Raw genomic sequence first — 22807 nt, forward strand, 5'->3', positions numbered from 1 at the left:
TAGCTGCCTTCGGCTCTCTAATCCTCAGAGAACCCCGCCCCCATCCACAAACCCACCACTCACAGGCGGTCCCGCCCGGTTCCAGCGAGCCGCTTCCGGCACGGTAGCTCGAGAAATGAGCAAGCGGCCACTAAGACTGTGGTAGCTAGGAGTTCCAGGACTCAGTTTCCCCTTTGAGCCTCCTTTAGCGACTAAAGCTTGAAGCCCCACGCATCTCGACTCTCGCGCACACCGCCCTTGTTGGGCTCAGGGGCGGGGCGCCGCCCCCGGAAGTACTTCCCCTTAAAGGCTGGGGCCTGCCGGAAGTGGCGCAGCGGCAGGGAGGGGCTCTTCACCCAGTCCGGCAGTTGAAGCTCGGCGCTCGGGTTACCCCTGCAGCGACGCCCCCTGGTCCCACAGATACCACTGCTGCTCCCGCCCTTTCGCTCCTCGGCCGCGCAATGGGCACCCGCGACGACGAGTACGACTACCTCTTTAAAGGTGAGGCCATGGGCTCTCGCACTCTACACAGTCCTCGTTCGGGGACCCGGGCCACTCCCGGTGGACCCTCGTGCCGGCCACCCCTGCACTGATATAGGCCTCCCTCGGCCCTTCCTTTTTGTGCGGTTCCGTCTCCTACCCAGCTCAGCCCCTTCTCCCCCGCTCAGACAGGGGTGCCCATCACATGCCGCTCTCTGAGCGACCTCTCCATAGGCCTTCGCTGGCCTCAGAGCCCCTCCCTGCGTGTCCTTCCCCTGGCGGACTGCCTTCTCCCACATCGTCGAATTCCTTTCCCCGGGTTCTACGGCCCCGCCGCTCCTCCCACCATCTCTCTTTTCGGGTGTAGCGCCCCCTCCCCCTCGGCGTACACCCTTCCCAGCTCGCGTCCTCTCCCGAAGCCCCTCTGACGGGTTCTTCGCTTCCCTCTTGGCCTTGCCTTCGGTGCAGACTCCCATCACAGGTCTTTTTCTTATCTGCCCTCTTTCCCCCCTCGAGCGAGCGTCTCTTCTGTATCTCCCCTCCACTTGGACGGCCGCCCCTCTAAGCTTCTCCCATCCCGGGTCCAGGACCCCGTAAAATCTGAGCGGGCCAAGGGCCCCCGCCCCCACCCTCCGCCCCGCGGTTCTCGCGGTCCTTAACCTTCTCTGACCGCTCCCTCTCCCACTCCCCATTTGGCAACTCTCTCTACCTTCCCTCCCCAAATCGTGTTTAGAGCTCCCTTGTCTCCGTTGCGACCCGGGTGGTGGGAGGGAGGGTAAGAGGGATCGCCCATCACCCACTCGCGCACTTGTCGCAGTGACCCGGCAGGCTGACATTACTTCCCACCTAGCCTTTTCTTTTCTTGCCCTCCCTACTCAGTGGCACCCAACCCGGGATAACTCTTTACTCGGTTCGCGAGATGAGGTTGCGGATGGGTGGTGGCTGTTATCCTTGCCAGACCTGAAGGCCTGGTTCCTGAGCAGGAAAGGTTGTGCGCTGCACAAATACTAGCTTGCTTTATCTCTATGGACTGGTTGCTTCCTGCTGCAACGCTGGGAGGATCCAACAGGAAGGGAAGAGCCCTAGTTAGCCACATACCTTTCCCAAAAGGTTGGGGGTGGGAGGAAGTTGTGTGCTCTTTTGGTTACATTAAATATTTATTATAAGATACGGAAACATGTAGTGCCCTTGGACAGAACATATTGGAGGGTCAGGGTTGGTTAGAAAGAATTGCTTATTGGTTGAGTCCGGAAGGAATCCAGTTTTTTTTTTAATCAACGAAGATAAAGGGTACGTTTTTCAATGAGAAGAGAGTACAGTAGATGCTTTTTTTGTTCAGCGAATGCACTCTCACTCTGATGCTCTTTCTCTGCTCCTGAATTGGGAAGGTAGCCATCAGTAGTGTGCCGAACAAAGATCATTACCACTGAGGAAGAAGCCATTGCTATTAAAGCTTTACTGTGGAGGGTGGAGTTTCAAGAGTGTTAAGCATGGTGACTGTTTCTGTCTTTGCCATTGGGTGCTAAGAATGATTGACTAAACCAAGCAGGAAAGATTTCTTTGCTTTCCCAATACTTTGCAAATCTTGTTATACTAAGTAGTCTGCTGTTATACTCTTATCATCTCTTACTCCTCTGACTCAGAATATTCTACTGTATAGGGTGAATACTTTTGGTATCCACCCTCCCCCTCCATACTGGAAAGTACTTTCAGGGTACTTAGTTCATTTTACAAATACAAAACTGAGGCCTGGATTACAAAAAGTATATGACAGCATACCTTTTGCCGAAGGTATCTGAGATGATGTGAAACTATTTGAATCTCTTGAGACTTTGGGGTTAAAGGTTAGGTTTGTGTTTTGAAATATGGTATAATGGTAGTGTGCTTTTATAAAGGTTGTCTTTGAAGTAATTAATTCAGAACAAGATAGACCGTCAGGGTATTTCTCCTGTTTGGTTTGAACTTGAATGTTGGTTATACAAGGTCCTTTTATTTTTTAACAAAGAATATTAAATATTCTGAATTGGCCTAAAGTATTTTAACTTTTTGATTAGACCATCCTTCTAGCAACAATTGAGAGCACTGAGCTTTGGAATCACGTAGACCTCGGTTTAGATCCTGACTCAGGTCTTATATTTACTTTATGACCTTGGAAAAGTTAACTTTTCTGAGTCTCAGTTCTCTACTTTATAAAAAGGAAAATACCCACCTCTTAAGATTGTGAGAATTAAATGAGACTGTTCGTAAAATTTTAACCATGAGGACTCAATAAATGGTAATAATGTGAAAGAAGTTACTGTGGTTTTGTCAGGTTTTTTTTTTTTTTTTTTTGGAGACAGGGTCTCGCTCTGTCCCCCAGGCTGGAGTGCAGTGGCACAATCAAGGCTCACGGCAGTCTCGGCCTCCTCAGGCTCAGGCCTCAGCCTCCCTAGCTACTCTCTAGCTCCTAGGAGTAGCTGAGACTACAGGAGCGCGCCACCACGCCCGGCTAGTTTTTTGTTTTTTTGTTTTTTTTTTGTAAAGACAGGGTTTTGCCATGTTGCCCAGGCTGGTCTCGCACTCCTGGACTTAAGCAATTCACCTTCCTTAGCCTCCCCAAGTGCTGGGATTATAGGTGTGAGCCACTGTGCCTGGCCTTTGTCAGTTTTTTGAACCTTAAATGTAGGTTCAACTACAAGAGCATTTAAATATTATTAAAGAAACATAAAACTAGGAACTTCGAATGCATTTTATGTTTCCATGGGTTATGGTTTCATTTTGTTGTGCATTTTGCTGTTTAAGATAGGGTGTTAAAAATTCTGCTAAGGAGGATTTCTACTTTTTTTTTTTTTTTTTTGAGATGGTATTTCGCTCTTGTTGCCCAGGCTGGAGTGCAATGACGCGATCTCGGCTCATTGCAACCTCTGCCTCCTGGGTTCAAGCGATTCTCCTGCCTCAGTCTCCCGAGTAGCTGGGATTACAGGCATGGACCACCACACCCGGCTAATTTTGTATTTCTAGTAGAGACGGGGTTTCTCCATGTTGGTCAGGCTGGTCTCGAACTCCTGACCTCAGGTGATCCGCCCGCCTGGGCCTCCCAAAGTGCTGGGATTACTGGTGTGAGCCACCGTGCCTGGCCAGATTTCTACTTTTTTAAAGCTCTTACAGGATATGAGTCACTTTTTCTTTTTCTTTTTTAACTTCAATGCTGATTATTTAGCCAATTTCTTATTTATACAAGTATCCTACTTTAAAGTGAAGCAAGAATGATTTTATTTCAAAATGGCTTTATTGTACAGAGATTTATTCACTGAGATGGACTGCAGCTGTTTCTACTTAGAAGGTTTACCTAGCAAATGCAATAGTTGAGGGAATTGAAGTTAGTTTGTAACTAACCAGTTCAAAATAAAGGGATATTTTGATTAATAGGGGATGGAGTGGTCTAAATAGGAATGTAATGTGGGGCGAGCAGGACAATTATTCTAAATTATGTGTTTGTTCTTGAACAGTAACCTTTATTTAAGCCCAATAGTGAGACTTTTGGTGGGAGGGAATTAGTTTTATTTAAAGTTGACTTTTTATTTTTAAAACTTTAATTCCATAAGTATTTACAAACAATGTGGTTAAGGCCCTGTGGGACATAAGTAAGCATCAATCATGATTTCTATTTACAAATATTGTGTGGTAGACACCAATCCACAGTTAGATTTTCTGAAAATATCTAGATACATAGTCTATTGCTTAAGACATTTTGTTTTCAATCACATTGGAGGTCAGTAGTAATTAACCATCAGCTGATTGTCAGTAGAAATTATCATAGGAACTTTGCTGTCTTGCATCTTGGTAGTAGTTTTTCTTTCACAAGTTTTGGTTGAGCAACTCAGATTCTGCTGAATCTGGAAAAACTTGTCTAGACTTGAGCCTTATTGTATGCATTATATCTATATCTATATCTATATATATTTTGAGGCAGGGTCTCCCTCTGTTGCCCAGGCTGGAGTGCCATGGCACAGTCATAGCCCACTGCAGCCTCAAATTCCTGTGCTCAAGAAATCCTCCTGCCTCAGCCTCCCAAGTAGCTGCAACTACAAATGTGCTCCACCATGCCTGGCTATTTTTTTTTTTAAGACTATCCCACTTACAGAAATAAAATTTTCTTTTTTGTAGAGATAGGGTCTCCCTACGTTGCCCAGGCTGGTCTCAAACTCCTGGGCTGAAGGGATCCTCCCACCTTGGCCTCTCAGAGTGCTGAGATTACAGGTATGAGCCACTGTGTCCTGCCTTGAACGCATTGTATATTAAAAACTTCTGAGGAGGTTGGACTATGAATATAGTTGAAAGAATAGAAATGTCTCCAAATTTATGAAAACTAGAATGAAAATTACCAGTTATTCTCTCACGTGGTAACTTTTAGGGTTGAGGTACTGTCTTTGATGAATTATATTTTAGTCCAGTAAATTAGTTTGCAAGAGAAAGTATAAAACTAAATGTGGTTGAAGAGGCAGAAATTTTCAATGGATAATTAATATGTATATTCTGCTTTTATGCATTTAGCAGCTTGATATTCAGTATTAGGTATTTGCGATGATAGTCAAATACAGCAGATGTCTAGTTGATAACTTTTTTTTTTTTTTTTTTTTTTTTGAGATGGAGTTTCACTCTTGTTGCCCAGGCTGGAGTGCAATGGCGCGATTTCAGCTTACTGCAACCTCCGCCTCCCGCTTCAAGCAATTCTCCTGCTTCGGCCTCCTGAGTAGCTGGGACTACGGGCATGCGCCACCACACCTGGCTAATTTTGTGTTTTTAGTAGAGATGAGGTTTCTCCATGTTGGTCAGGCTGGTCTCAAACTCCCGACCTCAGGTGATCCACCCTCCTTGGCCTTCCAAAGTGCTGGGATTACAGGTGTGAGCCACCACGCCCGGCCTAGTTGAGATAACTTTTTAAAACATTCATGAATTTTGAGTTATTTTCAGATTAGAGTGCTTTTTTTTATAGTGTTAACATTAATTGGTTACCTTAAGAGAAAAGTTCCCTTGCTATCTTTATGATGGTATAAGGAGTTGAGATTGGTGAGATAATGAACATAATCATTAATTAAAAGTGGAGGTCAAAAGGGAGGAAACCAAAACTTGAAAGTGCTGGAGTTGGCCGGGCATGGTGGCTCATACCTGTAATCCCAGTACTTTGGGAGGCCAAAGCGAGTGGATCTTTTGAGCCCCGGAGTTTGAGACCCAGCCTGGGCAACATGGCAAAACCCCATCTCTACAGAAAATACAAAAAATTAGCTGAGCGTGTTGGCATGTGCCTGTAGTTCCAGCTACTAGGGAGGCTGAGGTGGGAGGATCCTCTGAGCCTGGGAGGTCTAGGCTGCAGTGGGCTCTGCTTGTGCCGTGGCACTCCAGCGTGGGCGACAGTGAGACCCTGTCTCAAAAAAAGAAAGAAAGAAAGAAAGTGCTGGAAGTTTTTTTTTTGAGACAAGTTCTGGCTCTACTCCCCCGGCTAGAGTACAGTGGTGCACAGTCCAGGCTCACCACAACCTCTGCCTCCCAGGCTCAAGCCATTTGCCCACCTCAGCCTCCTGAGTAGTTGGGACTACAGGCATGCACCACCGTGCCTGTCTAATTTTTTTGTTTGTATTTATTCATGTATTTTTTGCGTATTTTTTTGTATTTAAAATTTTTTTTTTTTGTATAAGTGATTCAAAGGCCATTTCCTTAGCAAACATCCAGCCTTTTGTACTAAGAGGCAACAGTGAATGTATCCTATTAATAATAGACTATTAACTGAAACTGAGATTTGACTTCATATCCAGAATGGTGGACCTTGGAAACTAGTATATCAACTAACCATCCTATAAAATTGAAAGTGCATTGCTTTTGTACATCACTTTAATAACTTTGACATTTTCTTCTGATATCAAATAAAAGCATGTAAGTGTTTGCCACAGCATCTTTGACACCCTCTAGTTTGACTCTCTAGTTAGAAATAACCATTCTTTGTGCTGCATTGGATTCACTGCCTCCTGAATGATTTCTTGCTGAATCAGCTGACTGAGAAAGCCAGAAAGATATGCATTTGATAATGTACTCTGTCCAAGACTGTCCAGAGGCCAGCTTATATCCACTCCTGTGGCAAGGAGGGAATGTATAATGGACTCTCTTTGCCCTCTGACCAGAATGCAGTGAGCTCTCAGTTTTTACCGTTCTTTCCACTCGTACCACCAAATCCCAGTCTCTTTAGTAAGGAATGGTCTTACTCCTTGGCCTTATTTTTGTATGTTTGATTTTCTAGTCCTGATGTCTAAATCAATTAGCTAGTTTAGATAAGAAGAAGTCTTAGTAGTCAAAAGTAGGAACGAATGTAATGTTTCCTGAAATGCTGATACCAATTTTTACAAAGGAAAAAATATCTAGCTCAGATTCTATAAACGTGTGAACTCATTTTGAACTTTAAATTCAGATAGAAAATGTCTTAAAACAACTTAACTGCCTGTTTCTCCATTGTTTTTGAAATTCTTAAGCGTAATACCACTTTGAGTGAAAAAGAATCTCCATGTATCTAGTTAGTAAATAAACTGCTGCCTATAGAAATCACAGGAAGCAAATTCATCTAATCAAGACCTATTTTCAAAAAAATCATGGAGTCATAAGTGAAAGTATATGCCCTCCTTGCTTTGTTGTATTTTATTTTATTTATTTTTTTTAAGACAGAGTCTCAGTGTGTCGCCCAGGCTGGAGTGCAGTGACACAATCTCGGCCCACTGCAACCTCTGCTTCCCGGGTTCAAGCTATTCTCATGCCTTAGGCCCACAAGTAGTTGGGATTACATGCGCCCACCACCACACCTGGCTAATTTTTGTATTTTTATAGAGATGGGGTTTTCACCATGTTGGCCAGGCTAGTCTCGAACTCTTGGCGTCAAGCAATCTGCCCACCTTGGCCTTCCAAAATGCTGGGATTACAGGTGTGAGCCACCACACCCGGCACTTGCTTTGGTTTTGACTCGCAGTATGTCAGAATTATTAGTTTCCTAGTACCCCCTGTTTATCTTTAGTGGCTTGGGTTTTTTTGGCAGAGGGGTCTCTAACTTTGAACCAATCTGATAAATGCAACTATTAAAGGTTATTTTAGTTTCTGTGATCTGTATGGTGATGTTTATAAACCCTATGCCTCATATGTTAAATGTTTTTCATTTTGCCTAGGTCTCAGTCCTGAGGTCACACCCAGTCTTCGATGAAACGAAGTATATTCATTTTGTCCTTCCCTACCCACTAACAGCCTTTGTTGTTTTCATTTCTGATACATTACATTTTAATATCATAAATTATTCATTTAGTTTAGGATTTATCTTTGAAGTTGTTATCTTCTAAAGTAGTAAGATTGGCATAGCATTGATGGTAATTAATGCCTGTCATCAATGCCAAGGGCATCTGTGATTAAAACTGCATGTTTAAGACAGGGTACCGTATCTGTGCTAAGCAGATGATAGGTGGAAGTCATGCAGGTAGAAACAGGTTGAAAAGAATAAATCGGTTTTATTGATTGGTAACTGGTCAAGAACATGCTGTTCAACCCCCTACCCCCATTCCTTTTAAAAAGTCATATACCTTATTTTTCTTGCTTTATTTACTCTGAAGCCAAACTTCATTCTGTTGAAAGCATAGTGGTGTTCTGAATATGTTTGCCTCATTCATCTGACATTAAATTCTTTGTCTTTCCAGTTGTCCTTATTGGAGATTCTGGTGTTGGAAAGAGTAATCTCCTGTCTCGATTTACTCGAAATGAGTTTAATCTGGAAAGCAAGAGCACCATTGGAGTAGAGTTTGCAACAAGAAGCATCCAGGTTGATGGAAAAACAATAAAGGCACAGATATGGGACACAGCAGGGCAAGAGCGATACCGAGCTATAACATCAGCGTAAGTCTCATGGTTTTTAAGTTCTGTGAAATGGGTTGCCATCGAGTGAATTAGCTGACTTTTGGTATTGGAAAAAGAACTGTTGTTTTTTTCTTTTAAGAATTCTAGTATTAGGAATCCTTAGAAATTTATTTATAAGTATGTTTTTAAAACTCATGATCCATATTTTGAGTTCTTCCTGGTGTTTGCTTCCATCTTGTGGTTTTCTGATACTAAATATGTTTCTGTTTTCAGATATTATCGTGGAGCTGTAGGTGCCTTATTGGTTTATGACATTGCTAAACATCTCACATATGAAAATGTAGAGCGATGGCTGAAAGAACTGAGAGATCATGCTGATAGTAACATTGTTATCATGCTTGTGGGCAATAAGAGTGATCTACGTCATCTCAGGGCAGTTCCTACAGATGAAGCAAGAGCTTTTGCAGGTTAGTGATAGGAATTCCATGGTATTTCTTACCATTATGTCTTGTGGTTTTGATACCTTCCAATGAGAGTAATAGGTTATAATAGTTTCAGAAAGGTAAACATGAATGCTTAGCAAGAATTGTTTTGAAAGTTTGTGATGACTGTATAGCTTTTTTGCTTTGAGTCATTAAAACACGAATATTTTGCTGCCAAAAAATGAATATAAACATTGTATATTCTGTCTCTTTTTCTATTATGTTTCTGTGTTTACAAAGGCTGCTGTACGTGAGCTCTATGTGAGTGAAAGGCAGAGGCTCAGGGAGTGTCAGGGACCAACAGGGATGCAGCTGCTTAGGAGCTATAACTTTTTGGCTTCATAAAGAATTCACATGTCTCTTGCCCCTGTTCTGGTAGGGACAGCATGCCAGAAGACAACATTGTGCATTGTGGCTAGTGAAAGTCTTGCGGCCGGGCGTGGTGGCTCATGCCTGTAATCCCAGCACTTTGGGAGGCTGAGGCGAGTGGATCATGAGGTCAGGAGATTGAGACCATCTTGGCTAACATGGTGAAACCCCGTCTCTACTAAAAATACAAAAAAGCCGGGCGCGGTGGCGGGCGCCTGTAGTCCCAGCTACTCGGGAGGCTGAGGCAGGAGAATGGCGTGAACCCGGGAGCAGAGCTTGCAGTGAGCCGAGATAGCGCCACTGCAGTCCGGCCTGGGCGAAAGAGTGAGACTCCACAAAACAAACAAAAAAAGAGAGAAAGTCTTGCCTTTGCACTAATGCTTATGCTATGAATAACTTTCTGTAACAGTTTTTTAAATTTCCCATGCAAGAATAGCTTTATTGTAAATAATATGGCTACAACATACTGAATACTATAGCCAATGCAGTTGATGGAGAGGATAGCAAGAGATGGAAATAACTGGGCACTTGATACATTTTTACCACATTTTAAGTGGTGTCATTCATTACTAGTGAGTAGTACTTAGATGTAACAAGTATTTATTTTAATTAAGGAGCCAATTGACAATTTCTCACTTTTTTTTTTTTTTTTTTTTTTTTGGGAGCCAGGATCTCACTCTGTCACCCATTCTGGAGTGGAGTGGCACAGTCAAGGCTCACTGCATCCTCGACCTCCTGGGCTCAAGTGATCTTCCACCTCAGCCTCCTAAGTAGCTGGGACTGCTGGTGTGTGCCACCACGCTCAGCTAATTTTTTGTATTTTTTATATAGAGAGAGCAAAACCTCTCTCCAGTGTTTTGCCATGTTGCCCAGGCTGGTCTTGAACTCCTGGGCTCAAGCAATCTGCCTGCCTTGGCCTGCCAAAGTCCTGGGATTACAGGAGTGAGCCACCATGCCCAGCTCTCTTGCTATTATTTTTAATCTATTAAAGTGTAAATATTAAAGTGTAAGTAGGGTCGGGCATGGTGGCTCATGCCTGTAATCTCAGCATTTTGGGAGATGGAGGCAGGAGAAACTCTTGAGGCCAGGAGTTCAAGACCAGGCTGGGCAACATAGTGAGACCTGCATCTCTACTTATATAAAGAAGTAAATAAAGTAAGTAAATAAATAAAGTGTAAACAGAATGGTGCCCTTACTGTCCCAGAAGTTGAGGAGGTCTTAAGTTTTAAAAAGTTCTGTTATTTTTCCTTTTGAGGGCTTGAGTATATCCTATTCCTTGTTTTAAAACTTAACAAGACTGAACTTTTGTGTCTCCCCTCAGAAAAGAATGGTTTGTCATTCATTGAGACTTCGGCCCTAGACTCTACAAATGTAGAAGCTGCTTTTCAGACAATTTTAACAGGTAAGACTTGTATTTTCAGATTACACCAGTAGGACTAGAAGTTTTTGGAAGGTAATTTAAACAAACTAATCAGTAACTAAACTATATATCAGCCGAGAGTGACTATCATTTGAGAGCTACTCTAGCAAAAGCTGTTTAGAGTGCAAAATTAACTACAACCCTTGCTCACTGAGCTTCAGTTGTCCTAATTCATCTGATTTATAGTGGGAAAAATACTTTGAAAATAATTCATTCACTTCCATTATTACTTCAGTCCAGGTATTCCATTCTTCATGGTCACAAAGTAATGTTTAAATGTACTTTTATAAGGTAAATATTGAGATCCCAGCTATAGAAAGATATAAATGCCCTTTTTAAAATTTAGTAAAGGCAAAGCTAGGGAAAAAACATTTTTAAAAATTATAGCGACAAAATAAAATTCTCCCATGATACAGAAGAAGGGTATCACTTGCGTATTCTATATTGTATCATGGGAGATAATTGGTAGATAAAATCAGCCAATGATTGCATATAGAAAAGTTTTAAAAAGTAGTTGGAAAGAGATGGAGTTCATGCTGTTTTGGAATGTGAATGACCAGGTCAGCCTCTGAGATAAGAAGTGTTCATTCATATTTATCCTGAAACTATTAGAATAACCAGATTTATTAGTAAGATTAGTCTTAATCTTCTAATGAGTACTTTGATGGGTTGTTTTTAAATACTTTTAAATTGTATGTTACTTTTAAGAACTCATGATTTAAAATGGGGTCTTAATATATAATATAGTTTTACGTGGCATTGTTCTAAAAAGCCTATACAGAGATATGATTGAGTTTCCAATTATAATGTAACAAGTTTTGATTTATTGTTTGTATGCAGCCCCTGTATTAGAGATTAACAGATTTTAACTTTAACATGTTATCTTCTTTTACTGTAAAAATGTAAGCGTAAAGTCAAGGAGTTAAGATTTGGAAGCCTGACTTGGGTTCTAGTCCTGGCTCCTCCACTTACTATTAGTTGTACAATCTTAGGCAAGTTACCTAACCCTTTTAGGCCTTAATTTCTCCATCTATAAAATTCATATATATTTTGAGGAGTTTTGTTATTTCTTTTTTGAGAGAAGGCTTATATTTATAAAATCTTGTGATAGGATTTGACTTGACTTTTGTGTCCTAAAGGTTTTTTGTCTCAGTAACCCTTAGCAAAGAATGGTCTGTCACTGCCCTAGACTTCAAAAATGAGTACCTGTAAAGTACCCATTTTGAATACTGTAAATTACTTATCTATCCCTGGTATATAGAGAACAGTTGGCAAATTAGTAACTGAACGGCAATTAAGGCATGAGAAAATTGGAGATTTATGTACCTATTTTATTATAATTGTTTTCTGTTATCAGAAGAATAGTGCTGGGGTTGGATAAGCAGTCTTTGGAACACAGTAGCTTTCCTTTAGAATGTTCTCTGTCAAAGTTTCACTGCAGATTGTTTTAAGCAAGCAAGATTTGATTAAATATGTAGTATGTCTGCAAGTCCTTGTTTACTTTATAGCCATTTGTGTACATTTTATTAAGTCAACATGTAGAGTACTAGATTGAGACCCAGGAGTTCTAGGGCATTACATTTTTATCACTTTGCTTCTACTCCCCGTTTAACTAAAGTCACTGAACCTCCCTGCTCCTCAGAGTCATAGTCTTAAAACATGTGAATTAAATTACCTTAAAGATGTGTGAGCATTTTAAGGCCTCAGAAAGTCTCATCTGAAAAAACTTTTTAGACAGTCCTCATTGTTGGAATATTTTTTATGTTCCATCAAATCTCCTCTGCTGTAATTCTGGCCCATTTATTCTGATATTAAGTGAAGATGAGCCCAAGTCTTCCATCTGCAGTTAACTATTTTATGCATCATTTTGTAACATTGAGCTTCTGATCCACTCAAACATGAACTAGTCGGTACTTAAAATTGAGCCCTTTTGTCTTTAAAGATGAGAGCTGGGCATGTTGATGCACGCCTGTAATCCCAGCATTTTGGGAGGCTGAGGCAGGCGGATCGCTTGAGCTCAAACATCCTAACACCTGTAGAACAACACAGATGTCTGCTGCCACATGCAGTGATCTCAAAAGTTCAAGACCAGCCTGGGCAACATGGTAAAACCCTGTCTCTCAAAAAAAAAAAAAAAAAAAAAAAAAAACCACAAAAAAATTAGCCAGGCATGGTAGTGTGTGCGCCTGTAGTCCCAGCTGAGGTGGGAGGATTGCTTGAGCCTGGGAGGTTTAGGCTGCAATGAGCTGAGATCATGCCACTGCACTCCAGCCTTGGGGGCAGAGTGAGATCCTGTCTCAAAAAGAAAAAAAAAGATGAACATATAGTTGCTTTTCTTAAAATTCACTCTAGATTGAACTTTTGTTACAGCTTAATTGTTGCTTGAAAGCAAAGAAGACTTTAGTTTCACTTGCTACCACTTTTCCTTTCTATATTCACTGTTTCCTCAGCTTCCTGCATAAATCTCACTGTTGGTCTGTAGGATCAGAGATCACTGCATGTGGCAGCAGACATCTGTGTTGTTCTGCAGGTGTTAGGATGTTTGTTCTAAACTTTCTTCCTCCTGTATGCCAGTGGAAGTGTGAATGCATAGAGAAAACAGTAAAGAGGACAGACTCTTTATTGCACTTGATTTCTACCTTAAATGTTAACAGTCTTAAGGGAGTATTTACGTTGTGTTTTGATATTGCTGAAAGAAAAAATAGCTTTAAAATTTCTAAAAATTGAGATGGAGCCCAGTCTGGTCTTGAATTCCTGAGCTCAAGCCATCTGCTTGCCTTGGCCTCCCAAAGTGCTGGGATTATAGGCATGAGCCACCATGCCTGGCCAAAAGTTTTAAGTTGTAAAATTATATATCAGAAAATTTACATTGTTACTTCAGAGTTAATTGTGTTGTTGGTTTCAGAATAGACCCATGGCATTCTTGACACCCATGAATTTGAAAGTGACTCCATGAATTTGAAAGTGACTCCATGAGATGATTTTGCTGATGGTATTTTTTTTAGAGGTAGTTTACTAGTATGAGAGTGAGACTGGTAGATTGCTCTGCCTCTGAATTTCAGTGCAGCTTTGTCTTTTCTCAGGTTCACTAAAGGATGTTTTTAATACATACCTTTTACTTTTTTATTTTAACTTTGCATTTTGACAATTTCAAATTTAAAGAGGTTGAAATAATAGTAAAAAGAATTTGCAAATATCCTTCACCCATATTCCTCAGATGTTAATATTTTACCACATCTGCTTTGTCCTTTTCTTTCTCTTCGCTCTAAATATATACATATTTTTTCAGCACCATGTGAGATTAAGTGGCAGACATGATGACCCTCATCCTTGAGTACTTTTCAGTGTATATTTTGTAAAAACAAGGATATTCTCTTTTATAGCCACAGTATAATTATCAAAATCAGAGAGTTAGATAATAGTGCCACATCAGTGTTTAATTACAGACCTTATTCAGATTTTGCCAGTTGTTCCAATAATACCCTTATTAGCCAAAGAAAGTCCAAGATCAGGTCATGCGTTTCATTCAGCAGTCATATCTCTTTAGTCTCCTCTAATCTCGAACAGTTCCTCAATCTTTTGTTTATTGACCTTGACATTTTTGAAGGGTACAGTCCAGTTATTTTGTTGTGTACCTCATTTTGGGCTTTTCTGATTTCTTTCCTCATGATTAAACTCAAGTTATACACTTTTGGCAGGAACACCACCGAAGTGTTCTCAGTGCATCATATCAGCAGGTTTGTGATAATTGGATGTCCTATTAATTACTAGTGATGTTAACTTTGACCACTTGGTTAAGGTGATGTCTGCTAGGTTTCTCCATGTAATTAATATGTCCAGGATATCTTTTTAGCATGAAGACTAAATTCTTTTTTTTTTCCCCTGAGTCTTGCTCTGTCAGGCAAGACTCTGCCTCCTAGGTTCAAGCAATTCTCGTGTCTCAGCCTCCCGGGTAGCTGGGATCATAGGCCTGAGCCACCATGCTCTCTAATTTTGTATTTTAAGTAGAGATGGGTTTTACCATGTTGGCCAGGCTGGTCTCTAACTCCTGGCCTCACGTGATTCGCCTGGCCTCCTAAAGTGCTGAGATGACAGGTGTGAGCCACCGCCCCTGGCCTTATTCTGCTTTTGGTATGTCAGAAAATTTCCATAAAAAAAAAAGTTAGAGATGTATTAACTGAATTACTACATTTTCCAAAATTAAGAACTAATTTCTCAGAAGTTGAAAAACAGTAAGCTGTAGTCAACTGAATATGTAAACTAACAAAAACAGACAGCAAGTGTATCTTTTCTTAGATTCTTTTGTGGGGGAAGGGGAGTGGCTAAAATTTATGTCTGAGAAGGTTGACAGTGGTTCAAATGTGAAGAGGCATTAAGGAAAGACAACTAGGATTCAATAAAGACAGGCTACTAAAATTAAAATTAAAAAAAAAAGGATATGGAATCTTTATTTAGATTTTGTTTCAATGAAAAAGGATGGGATGAGAGGGTGCCAAGGCTAAAGAAAAGGATTTACCCTTCAGCCATTCAATCAGATGAGTGGCTAAGGAATAAAGATAATTAACTTGCATCTTTAAGCTTTCCCTCTAGTCTCAAACTGGGAGGCTCTTCTTTTTCAAGTGTAAATTATGTGTGTAAATTAAGATGAAATATGTAACCCACTGTAAGTTTTAACTTCTTTATAAATTGTTTTGAAGATTAAATTAGGGGAACCAAAACAAAGAAAAGTTCTTACATAAAAAACAAATATATGTAAAACTGGAAGAGAGGGAAAGGCAGACTTCTCAAAGAACATAGAGAAGTAAATAATTAAAGAGATCTCATTACAAAGCAAGAAATTTGAGCAGTGTTGGTGTGTACAAGTACAGCATACTGTTTTTTAGAAATAGATTACTGCTGCACTTACTCCAGTTACCAAAAAGGATGTCTGCTAATAAAAATGCCACCAAAGCAATAAAGAGTGATTGGCTTTAAGAGGTTCCACAAGTAATTTACATACTTAAGTCTCTTGTGGCTGGGTGTGTCATTAAAAAAAAAAAAAACCAAACCAAAAACCTGATAAGAAAGTAGGAAGCAGGTAACTTCTAGCTGTCTGATTAGAGAAGGTTATTTCATTGGGAGTTTTGTGGGGGTGGGGGGGTAGGAACTTGCTAAACTAGATCTATTTCCTTCTTTCAAAGGCATGTTCTCCTTTAGAACCAAATGAATATACCAATTCCTATGCAGTTGCCCCCACCGTTTTTTTTTTTTTTTTTTTTTTTTGGAGACAGGGTCTCACACTGTCCCCAGGCTGGAGTGCAGTGGTGCAGTCTCAACCTCACTGCTCACTGAGTGAGACTCTGTCTCAAAAAAAATAGGCATTCTCCTACATAATCACAATATCATATGTCGTATCCAAGAAATTTAACATTTATACAGTTTTTTTTTTTTTTTTTTGAGACAGTGTGCTCTGTTGCCCAGGCTGGAGTGCAGTGGTGCTATCTCACTGCAACCTCCCCTCCCGGGACAAGCGATTCTCCTGCCTCAGCTTCCCAAGTAGCTGAGACTACAGGCGGGTGCCACCCCACCTGGCTAATTTTTTTTTGTATTTTTAGTAGAGATGGGGTTTCACCATGTTTGCCAAGATGGTCTTGATCTCCTGACCTCGTGATCCGCCCGCCTTGGACTCCTAAAGTGCTGGGGTTACAGGCGTGAGCCACCTCGCTTGGCCCATTTATACAGTTTTTAATGTGCAATCCATATTCATATTTCTTCAGTATACTAATAATGTCCTTTGTAGATTTGTTTTTTAATTAAAAAATTCAAGATCCATTTAAAGATCACATGTATAGGAGCCAAGGGAAGTGTCCCTATTGCCCTCTGAAGGTTTGCTGAAAGCTATCTGATATAGCTTTGGACCTTTCACGAGGTCCAAACGATAGGTAGAGGTTAGGAAGAAAAAGAATCCTGCTTTATCATTTTTATATCATTTAGATTTCTCTTGTAGGAGATCTAAATAGAAACCTCTGAAAGTTTGCTGGAAAATCAACTCACAAAAGGCATTTTAATTGGAGAAAAGGCATACGAAATTTATTAACATGTACACTGTACACTGGTTTTCTCTGGGGAGAACCAGAGAGATGACCCACCTCCCAGTGGCATTCAGAGGCTTATGCCATTCTGGCAAAACAGGTTATGGGAAGGAGGAGAAAAGGAATTCTGTTGAGGGGATTACTGGGGAGGATGAATGGATCAGTGGACAGAAATTAATTGGTACATTATCTCGTGAAAGAGTCTGTTTAAGTGTGGTTACATTCTTGGTCTTACAGGGAGGGGAAGAAAAAACAGTTGTCCCTTTTGGTGGGTCTGGATCTCAGGCAGATGAAGGAACTTCAGCTTCATCCTGTGCCAGGGAGAGAGGATGAGGGGGAGAAGGTCAGAGAGACCTTGAGGCTTCTTTAGTTCAGCATATCAAAACGCCATTTTGGAGTATGGGTTTCTGAGCCTTAACAGATGGAATTGTTTTGTATCTGGGATGTTGAATAGAGTAGCCACAGGTTACTATTGAGCACTTGAAATGTGGCTAGTTAGATGAGGAATTGGATTTTAAATTTTATTTAATTAAAATAGATGGCTACTCTCTTGGATAGCACAAATTTAGAACATTTATCCCCATCTCAGTCTGGATTTATCTCATTATTTCCTCATGATTAAATTAGTTTTAAATATTTTTGTCAGGAATACATGGTGTCCTTTATAGGAATACATTGTGTCTTTCCTAGTACATCGTATTAGGAGGCTAATTGTGTTAATTTGACACATTTTTAGAATTATCTTGCTTTTTGAGAGTAGTGTTTTTGGAGGGACAACTGGGAGAGTAAACAAAAATAAGGTACATTCTCTGTTCTTAAGGACTTTATAATCTAGTCAGAGGGAACAACTTTTAGGCAGTGCAGTATAAGACCAAACGTGTTACATACGGATACTTATTGTGGAGGAATTTAGTGACATTCATGCGGTTATTTATTTATCACAACACATGTTATATGTTGCAGTACAGCAGTAAGACAGACACAGTTTTGATCCTTACAGAGTTTAACACTTAGTAAAAGAGGCAGACACTAAATTATTTTTGATAAGTGTCATGAAATAAAAATAGAGTTTACATATAACATCTTAAGTTGCCTATTTTGTATCATTCTTTAATTACAATTTAAGTTTTGTTCAGGAGGTCACTGATAAACACATTATCTTTTTTTCCCTTCCAAGAATCGTTTGGGATTTTAGCATGTTTGTTAAGATGTACTCTGCCGAATGCGTCTGATAGTGCAAATTTATTTATTTTTTGTGTGGTACAATGTCATTGTGTGTAGGCAATTTTTGTTTGTTTGTTTGTTTTTTGGGGTAAAGGTAGACTGAAAATACTCTTATGGTTTACTTTGAATCTAAGTCCATAAACAATGTAATGCTATTGGCTTACCTCTTTTTTTTTTTTTTTTTTGAGACCGAGTCTTGCTCTGTTGTCTAGGCTGGAGTGCAGTGGCACGATCTCATCTCATGACAACCTCCGCCTCCCAGGTTCAAGTGATTCTCCTGCCTCAGCCTCCCGAGTAGCTGGGATTACAGGCACCCACCATCATGCCTGGCTAATTTTTGTATTTTTGTAGAGACAGGGTTTCACCATGTTGGTCAGGCTGGTCTTGAACTCCTGACCTCAGGTGATCTGCCTGGCCTGGTTTACCTCTTTAAACAAAGATTTATTTGACTGGTGAACCTTTCCCTCTGACATGGAAAAACCTTTGTTTCTTTTCTTACCCAAAGGGCAATTGTTAAAATAAAGGGTTGAATCTAATCAGTGGCTGTTTGAAAATAAAACTTTAAATTTATGTATTCTCTGTTCAGTTTCCTTAGGGACTTTGATGCAAATATATCTCCTACCTTTATGTATCTTTTATCCTAACTATGATAGGTTTATTCACACTAAGTATTGTGGTTTCTTTTTTCCTTCAGAGATTTACCGCATTGTTTCTCAGAAGCAAATGTCAGACAGACGCGAAAATGACATGTCTCCAAGCAACAATGTGGTTCCTATTCATGTTCCACCAACCACTGAAAACAAGCCAAAGGTGCAGTGCTGTCAGAACATCTAAGGCATTTCTCTTCTCCCCTAGAAGCCTGTGTATAGTCCATTTCCCAGGTCTGAGATTTAAATATATTTGTAATTCTTGTGTCACTTTTGTGTTTTATTACTTCATACTTATGAATTTTTCCATGTCCTAAGTCTTTTGATTTTAGCTTTATAAAATCATCCACTTGTCCTGAATGACTGCAGCTTTTTTTCATGCTATGGCTTCACTAGCCTTAGTTTAATAAACTGAATGTTTGGATTCCTCAATTATTGTTTACTTTTCATCATGGAAGCCTGTCACTGTATGTAGGACATAATAGAACTTGATCACTTGAAGCTCAGACCTATTGGTCTTGATCAAATCAAACTAAGAAGACCTTAGAAATAAGCTACCATTTTGCCACAGAGCAGCTTATAGGTAATACACTCTTCTCTCAGTACAGTGTACATTTCCACAAATCTAAGAATTGCCCTATAAACATAGCAGGATTTTGAGAGCTTGAAAATTTTCCATTATTCTGGACATGAATTTCTAAAATGCCTTAATAGGTTTATGTAGTTGAGTAAATTTTGTTTTTTAATTTTTGTAAGCATCAAAGTTGATTAGAGAGGGGGGCACTTTTTCTGGAGAATTCTCTTAGTAAACACAAAAGATTGTTACGGTTTCATTAGTAGTATGGTTGTGGGGCCATAAGTTAAACAGTGCTGCCTGGTAGGCTGGGAACTGAAGAGACTTGTGGTATTCCATCTCGGGTGCCTCTGTTGCAATGATCAGGCAGCCCAAAAGATTTAAATGATCTATAATAATTTCCAAGCGGTAGATTATGTGTCATTTTATTGCTCAGGCAATAATTGGTTTAATGCTGGTAGTGTCAAATTTTGAAGTGTTAATTTTGTCTTAGAACCTTCCAGTAAGTGAAATACAACCTAGTTTTATCACCATATCCACCAGCAGGCATGGATAATTATTTTAACAATGCTAATATTTGAGTTTTGCAGTATATTATGGAATATAGTCCAGTTAAATCTTTGGTTTCAGTATGTCTGAAGAGTACAGTGAGAGGTTAATTTCTGCTCAAGTGGTACCACTTAAAGGCATGTATTCTTTTAGTATGTAAAATGAAATAGTACCTTGAGTTTAAATAGAATGCATTTAGCATTGTAGAGATCTGAAATAGTTTTCTTCCACTACATTGTTGAAATCAATGAAGCAATTAGTTTCTCATTCAGAAATGTGCACACTAATATTTAGTTTTGCTTTCTCGTGGATAATATTAAGCACTTACTCTGCAGTTTCCTGGAAGTTGTGTCAACTGCAGTGATACTATTCAGGATGGTGGGAAATCCCCAAAAATATGTATGTGTGGGCTTGCTTAGATTACTATATTTCATAGTTAATCTTTTGTCTCTTGCGGTGCTCATGATGTGTGGGGCACACGGAAGGCATTGCTGTAGTCAGTCATTTTGGTTTTCTTCTATAGCCATTTTATTATTTTAGTGTATTGGTTATGAAGATAATATTATCTATTTGTAAATTGCTACTTTGTATTTTATGCATGCTCTGTAATTTGATTTTTTTTTAGTTATTGATTTGGATTATATTCACATTCTAATAAACAGTTATAGGGGGATTATTTCTTATGCTGTCAGATTACATTTTTCCTTTGAGTGCTTTGGGTGCAGCCGTGGAATCCTGATGTAAAAGCATAGGTTCTTGCATTACTGAGTAAACATTGAATTGGGAGCATCAGTGTGTGAATTCAGCTTTGATTTTAGACCTGCAGTTCAATTATGCTTTCCTTGGAAAAAGTATGTCCAAAAACATTAGGAAAGTAGTGTGTATTTTCATATATAACAGTGTCACCAGACCCAGGAAAAGAAACCATCTCTATTTTATTGAAAGTTGGTGGTAGATTTTTTACAAAGTAAGGAGAAAAGAGAAAAACTAAATAGTGAATTGAAAATGAATAAAGTAAACTTAGAATTTTTACCCAAGTGTAGACTTAAATGTTGCTTTGAGTATGGCTGGATCTTGGGAGAATTCCAGGAAATATTAGGTATTAGAAAATGACTTTGATTGCATTTCAGCAGGTGTCTTTATTCTGAGTAGTATCTTAGGAGACAAACTGTCTCAAGCAAGAAACAGTAAATTTTTAAATATTATGACAGTTCAGGGCTTAAGGCAGTTTAGAAGTATTTTGCTACTTGACCTTGATTTTCAGTTATTTTAACTTTGAATTTTTTTTTTTTTTTTTTTTGAGACGGAGTCTTGGTCTGTTGCCCAGGCTGGAGTACAATGGCACCATCTCAGCTCACTGCAAGCTCCACCTCCAGGGTTCATGCCATTCTCCTGCCTCAGCCTCCCGAGTAGCTGGGATTACAGGCGCCAGCCACCACGACTGGCTAATTTTTTGTATTTTTAGTAGAGATGGGGTTTCACCATGTTAGCCAGGGTGGTCTCGATCTCCTGACCTGGTGATACACCCGCCTCGGCCTCCCAAAGTGCTGGGATTAAAGGCGTGAGCCACCGTGCCTGGCCTTGAATTTTTTTTTAACCTGTTATGTCGTCTCCTGAATAGTTAGCCATGGTGCCTTGATTTAATCTTATGTCATTGTTCTCAAATGCCATGATTTCTCTTTAATAGTAGTTGTCATTATGTAAGGGTAAGTTATTGCCCATTGCATTGAATATGTTAAATTGTAATTATAAGAAGAGGTGCCAGCTAGTGACCTTACATCAGTGATCTTTTAAGTTCTGAAGGGTTCTGCAGAAAAGTTAGACTTCTTGAGTTTGGGTTGCCCATCAGAGCTGGTCACATTTCTTTGATCATTGAGAAAATGAATATCTTAATTTTTGTCTTTGCTGACTTGTATTTATAAAATACAAATGCTTTTAGTGGGTTGAGCTGTTGTGATAATCTCTTCCATCTACCTTAGAGAAGAAGCTGTACTATTTAGACAGTTTTGGCCAACACTAGAAGCAAAAGAATTCAAAGGCTGGGTGGATATTTAAGAACTTATTCTAACCTGTCAGGTTTCAATTTGTGGGGCTTGGTTTAACAGAGGAAAAAAAAAATAAATTGATTTTCTGATGTCTCACAAATATCACATACCTGGAAAAAAATTAAAACAAAAAATGAATTTTGTAAAAGATTATGTATGACTTCCATTTGCTCTGTAAAAAAATGAACAAAGATTGTGAAAGGATCCTCTTCCACCACATCATTTAATGGGTTAGCGGAACAGATAGGGAGCTATGACACTAGCACCAAAGAGAGATTTTTCTTCTGGTTGGGTGGTGCTGGTGCCACGCCCCTTTCTGGGATTTGACAGGTCTTTCCCACTCACCTATACAATATGCCAAATAAACTGGAGTTGTCATTCTAATGTTTTAAAGAATGATTGGGTTCCCCCAAACTGTAGGAGGTCGATGGTAACAATAAAGTGATACAAAATGCTAATGTCATTATAATTTATGTAAGGGAGACCATTAGGCTGAGAATCAATATGATTGAGGTTATCTATTCTCCTGAAAAGTGAATTGGAGAATAAAGAAAGAATATTTGAAAGGATGTTGTGTACTAGGCAATATACTAGCATGTATTAGAAAATACGGTAAACTGTGGGTTAGAAGAGTGAAAGTAGCTGGTATGATAGAGCACTGGACTGAGTAACGAAGAGATTCTAGTCATGGCTCTTGCGGTCGTTTCATTTTTGAGCCTCACATTCTTCCAATTAATGAGGGTACCAGATTAAATAAATTCTGGGGATTCATCCCAATTCGAACTCTGTAATTCTCTGAATGAACTCTCTCTTCAATTAAAGCCAAATTATTAACATTTTAACTCAAGTTTAAATTTAATAGAGAAGTCAAAATGAGGTATACACTTTGTGGAATGTTTTTGGTCTTATCACAATAACCTGATTAAAATGGTGCCTTTATTTCCATGTTTACTCCTTTAAATAAGATGAAAGCTTTCAGAACATTTATTTGCAAAATGACTGTCAATATCAACAATATGCATCAAAGTACCATATATGCTAAGGGAGAGGAGCACTTGATGGGCTGCTATGTTAACTGTAAATTGAGAACTGCTTGTTTTATGGCTTTTG

The 22807-nt window shown here is 39.6% G+C and overlaps 1 protein-coding gene across 1 annotated transcript; it reads left to right on the forward strand.

Moving 5' to 3' along the window:
* Positions 1-86: 86 nt before the first annotated feature.
* On the forward strand, positions 87-20328 carry RAB11A (RAB11A, member RAS oncogene family). Its single transcript, XM_510490.6, has 5 exons — positions 87-480; positions 8160-8355; positions 8590-8783; positions 10489-10569; positions 18577-20328. The coding sequence occupies exons 1-5, from the start codon at positions 441-443 to the stop codon at positions 18714-18716; spliced, it is 651 nt and encodes a 216-aa protein (XP_510490.2). The 5' UTR covers positions 87-440; the 3' UTR covers positions 18717-20328.
* The last annotated feature ends 2479 nt before the right edge of the window (positions 20329-22807 follow it).

This window comes from Pan troglodytes, chromosome 16 (assembly GCF_028858775.2).
Source record: "Pan troglodytes isolate AG18354 chromosome 16, NHGRI_mPanTro3-v2.0_pri, whole genome shotgun sequence".
NCBI lineage: Eukaryota > Metazoa > Chordata > Mammalia > Primates > Hominidae > Pan > Pan troglodytes.

What these genes read in the sequence shown, in the direction of transcription:
- RAB11A (XM_510490.6), top strand. Translation starts at nt 441, where the DNA reads ATGGGCACCCGCGACGACGAGTACGACTACCTCTTTAAAG. An exon ending in TACCGAGCTATAACATCAGC is followed by an intron (nt 8,356 to 8,589) that starts GTAAGTCTCATG and finishes TTCTGTTTTCAG; the next exon opens with ATATTATCGTGGAGCTGTAG. An exon ending in TTTTCAGACAATTTTAACAG is followed by an intron (nt 10,570 to 18,576) that starts GTAAGACTTGTA and finishes TTTTTCCTTCAG; the next exon opens with AGATTTACCGCATTGTTTCT.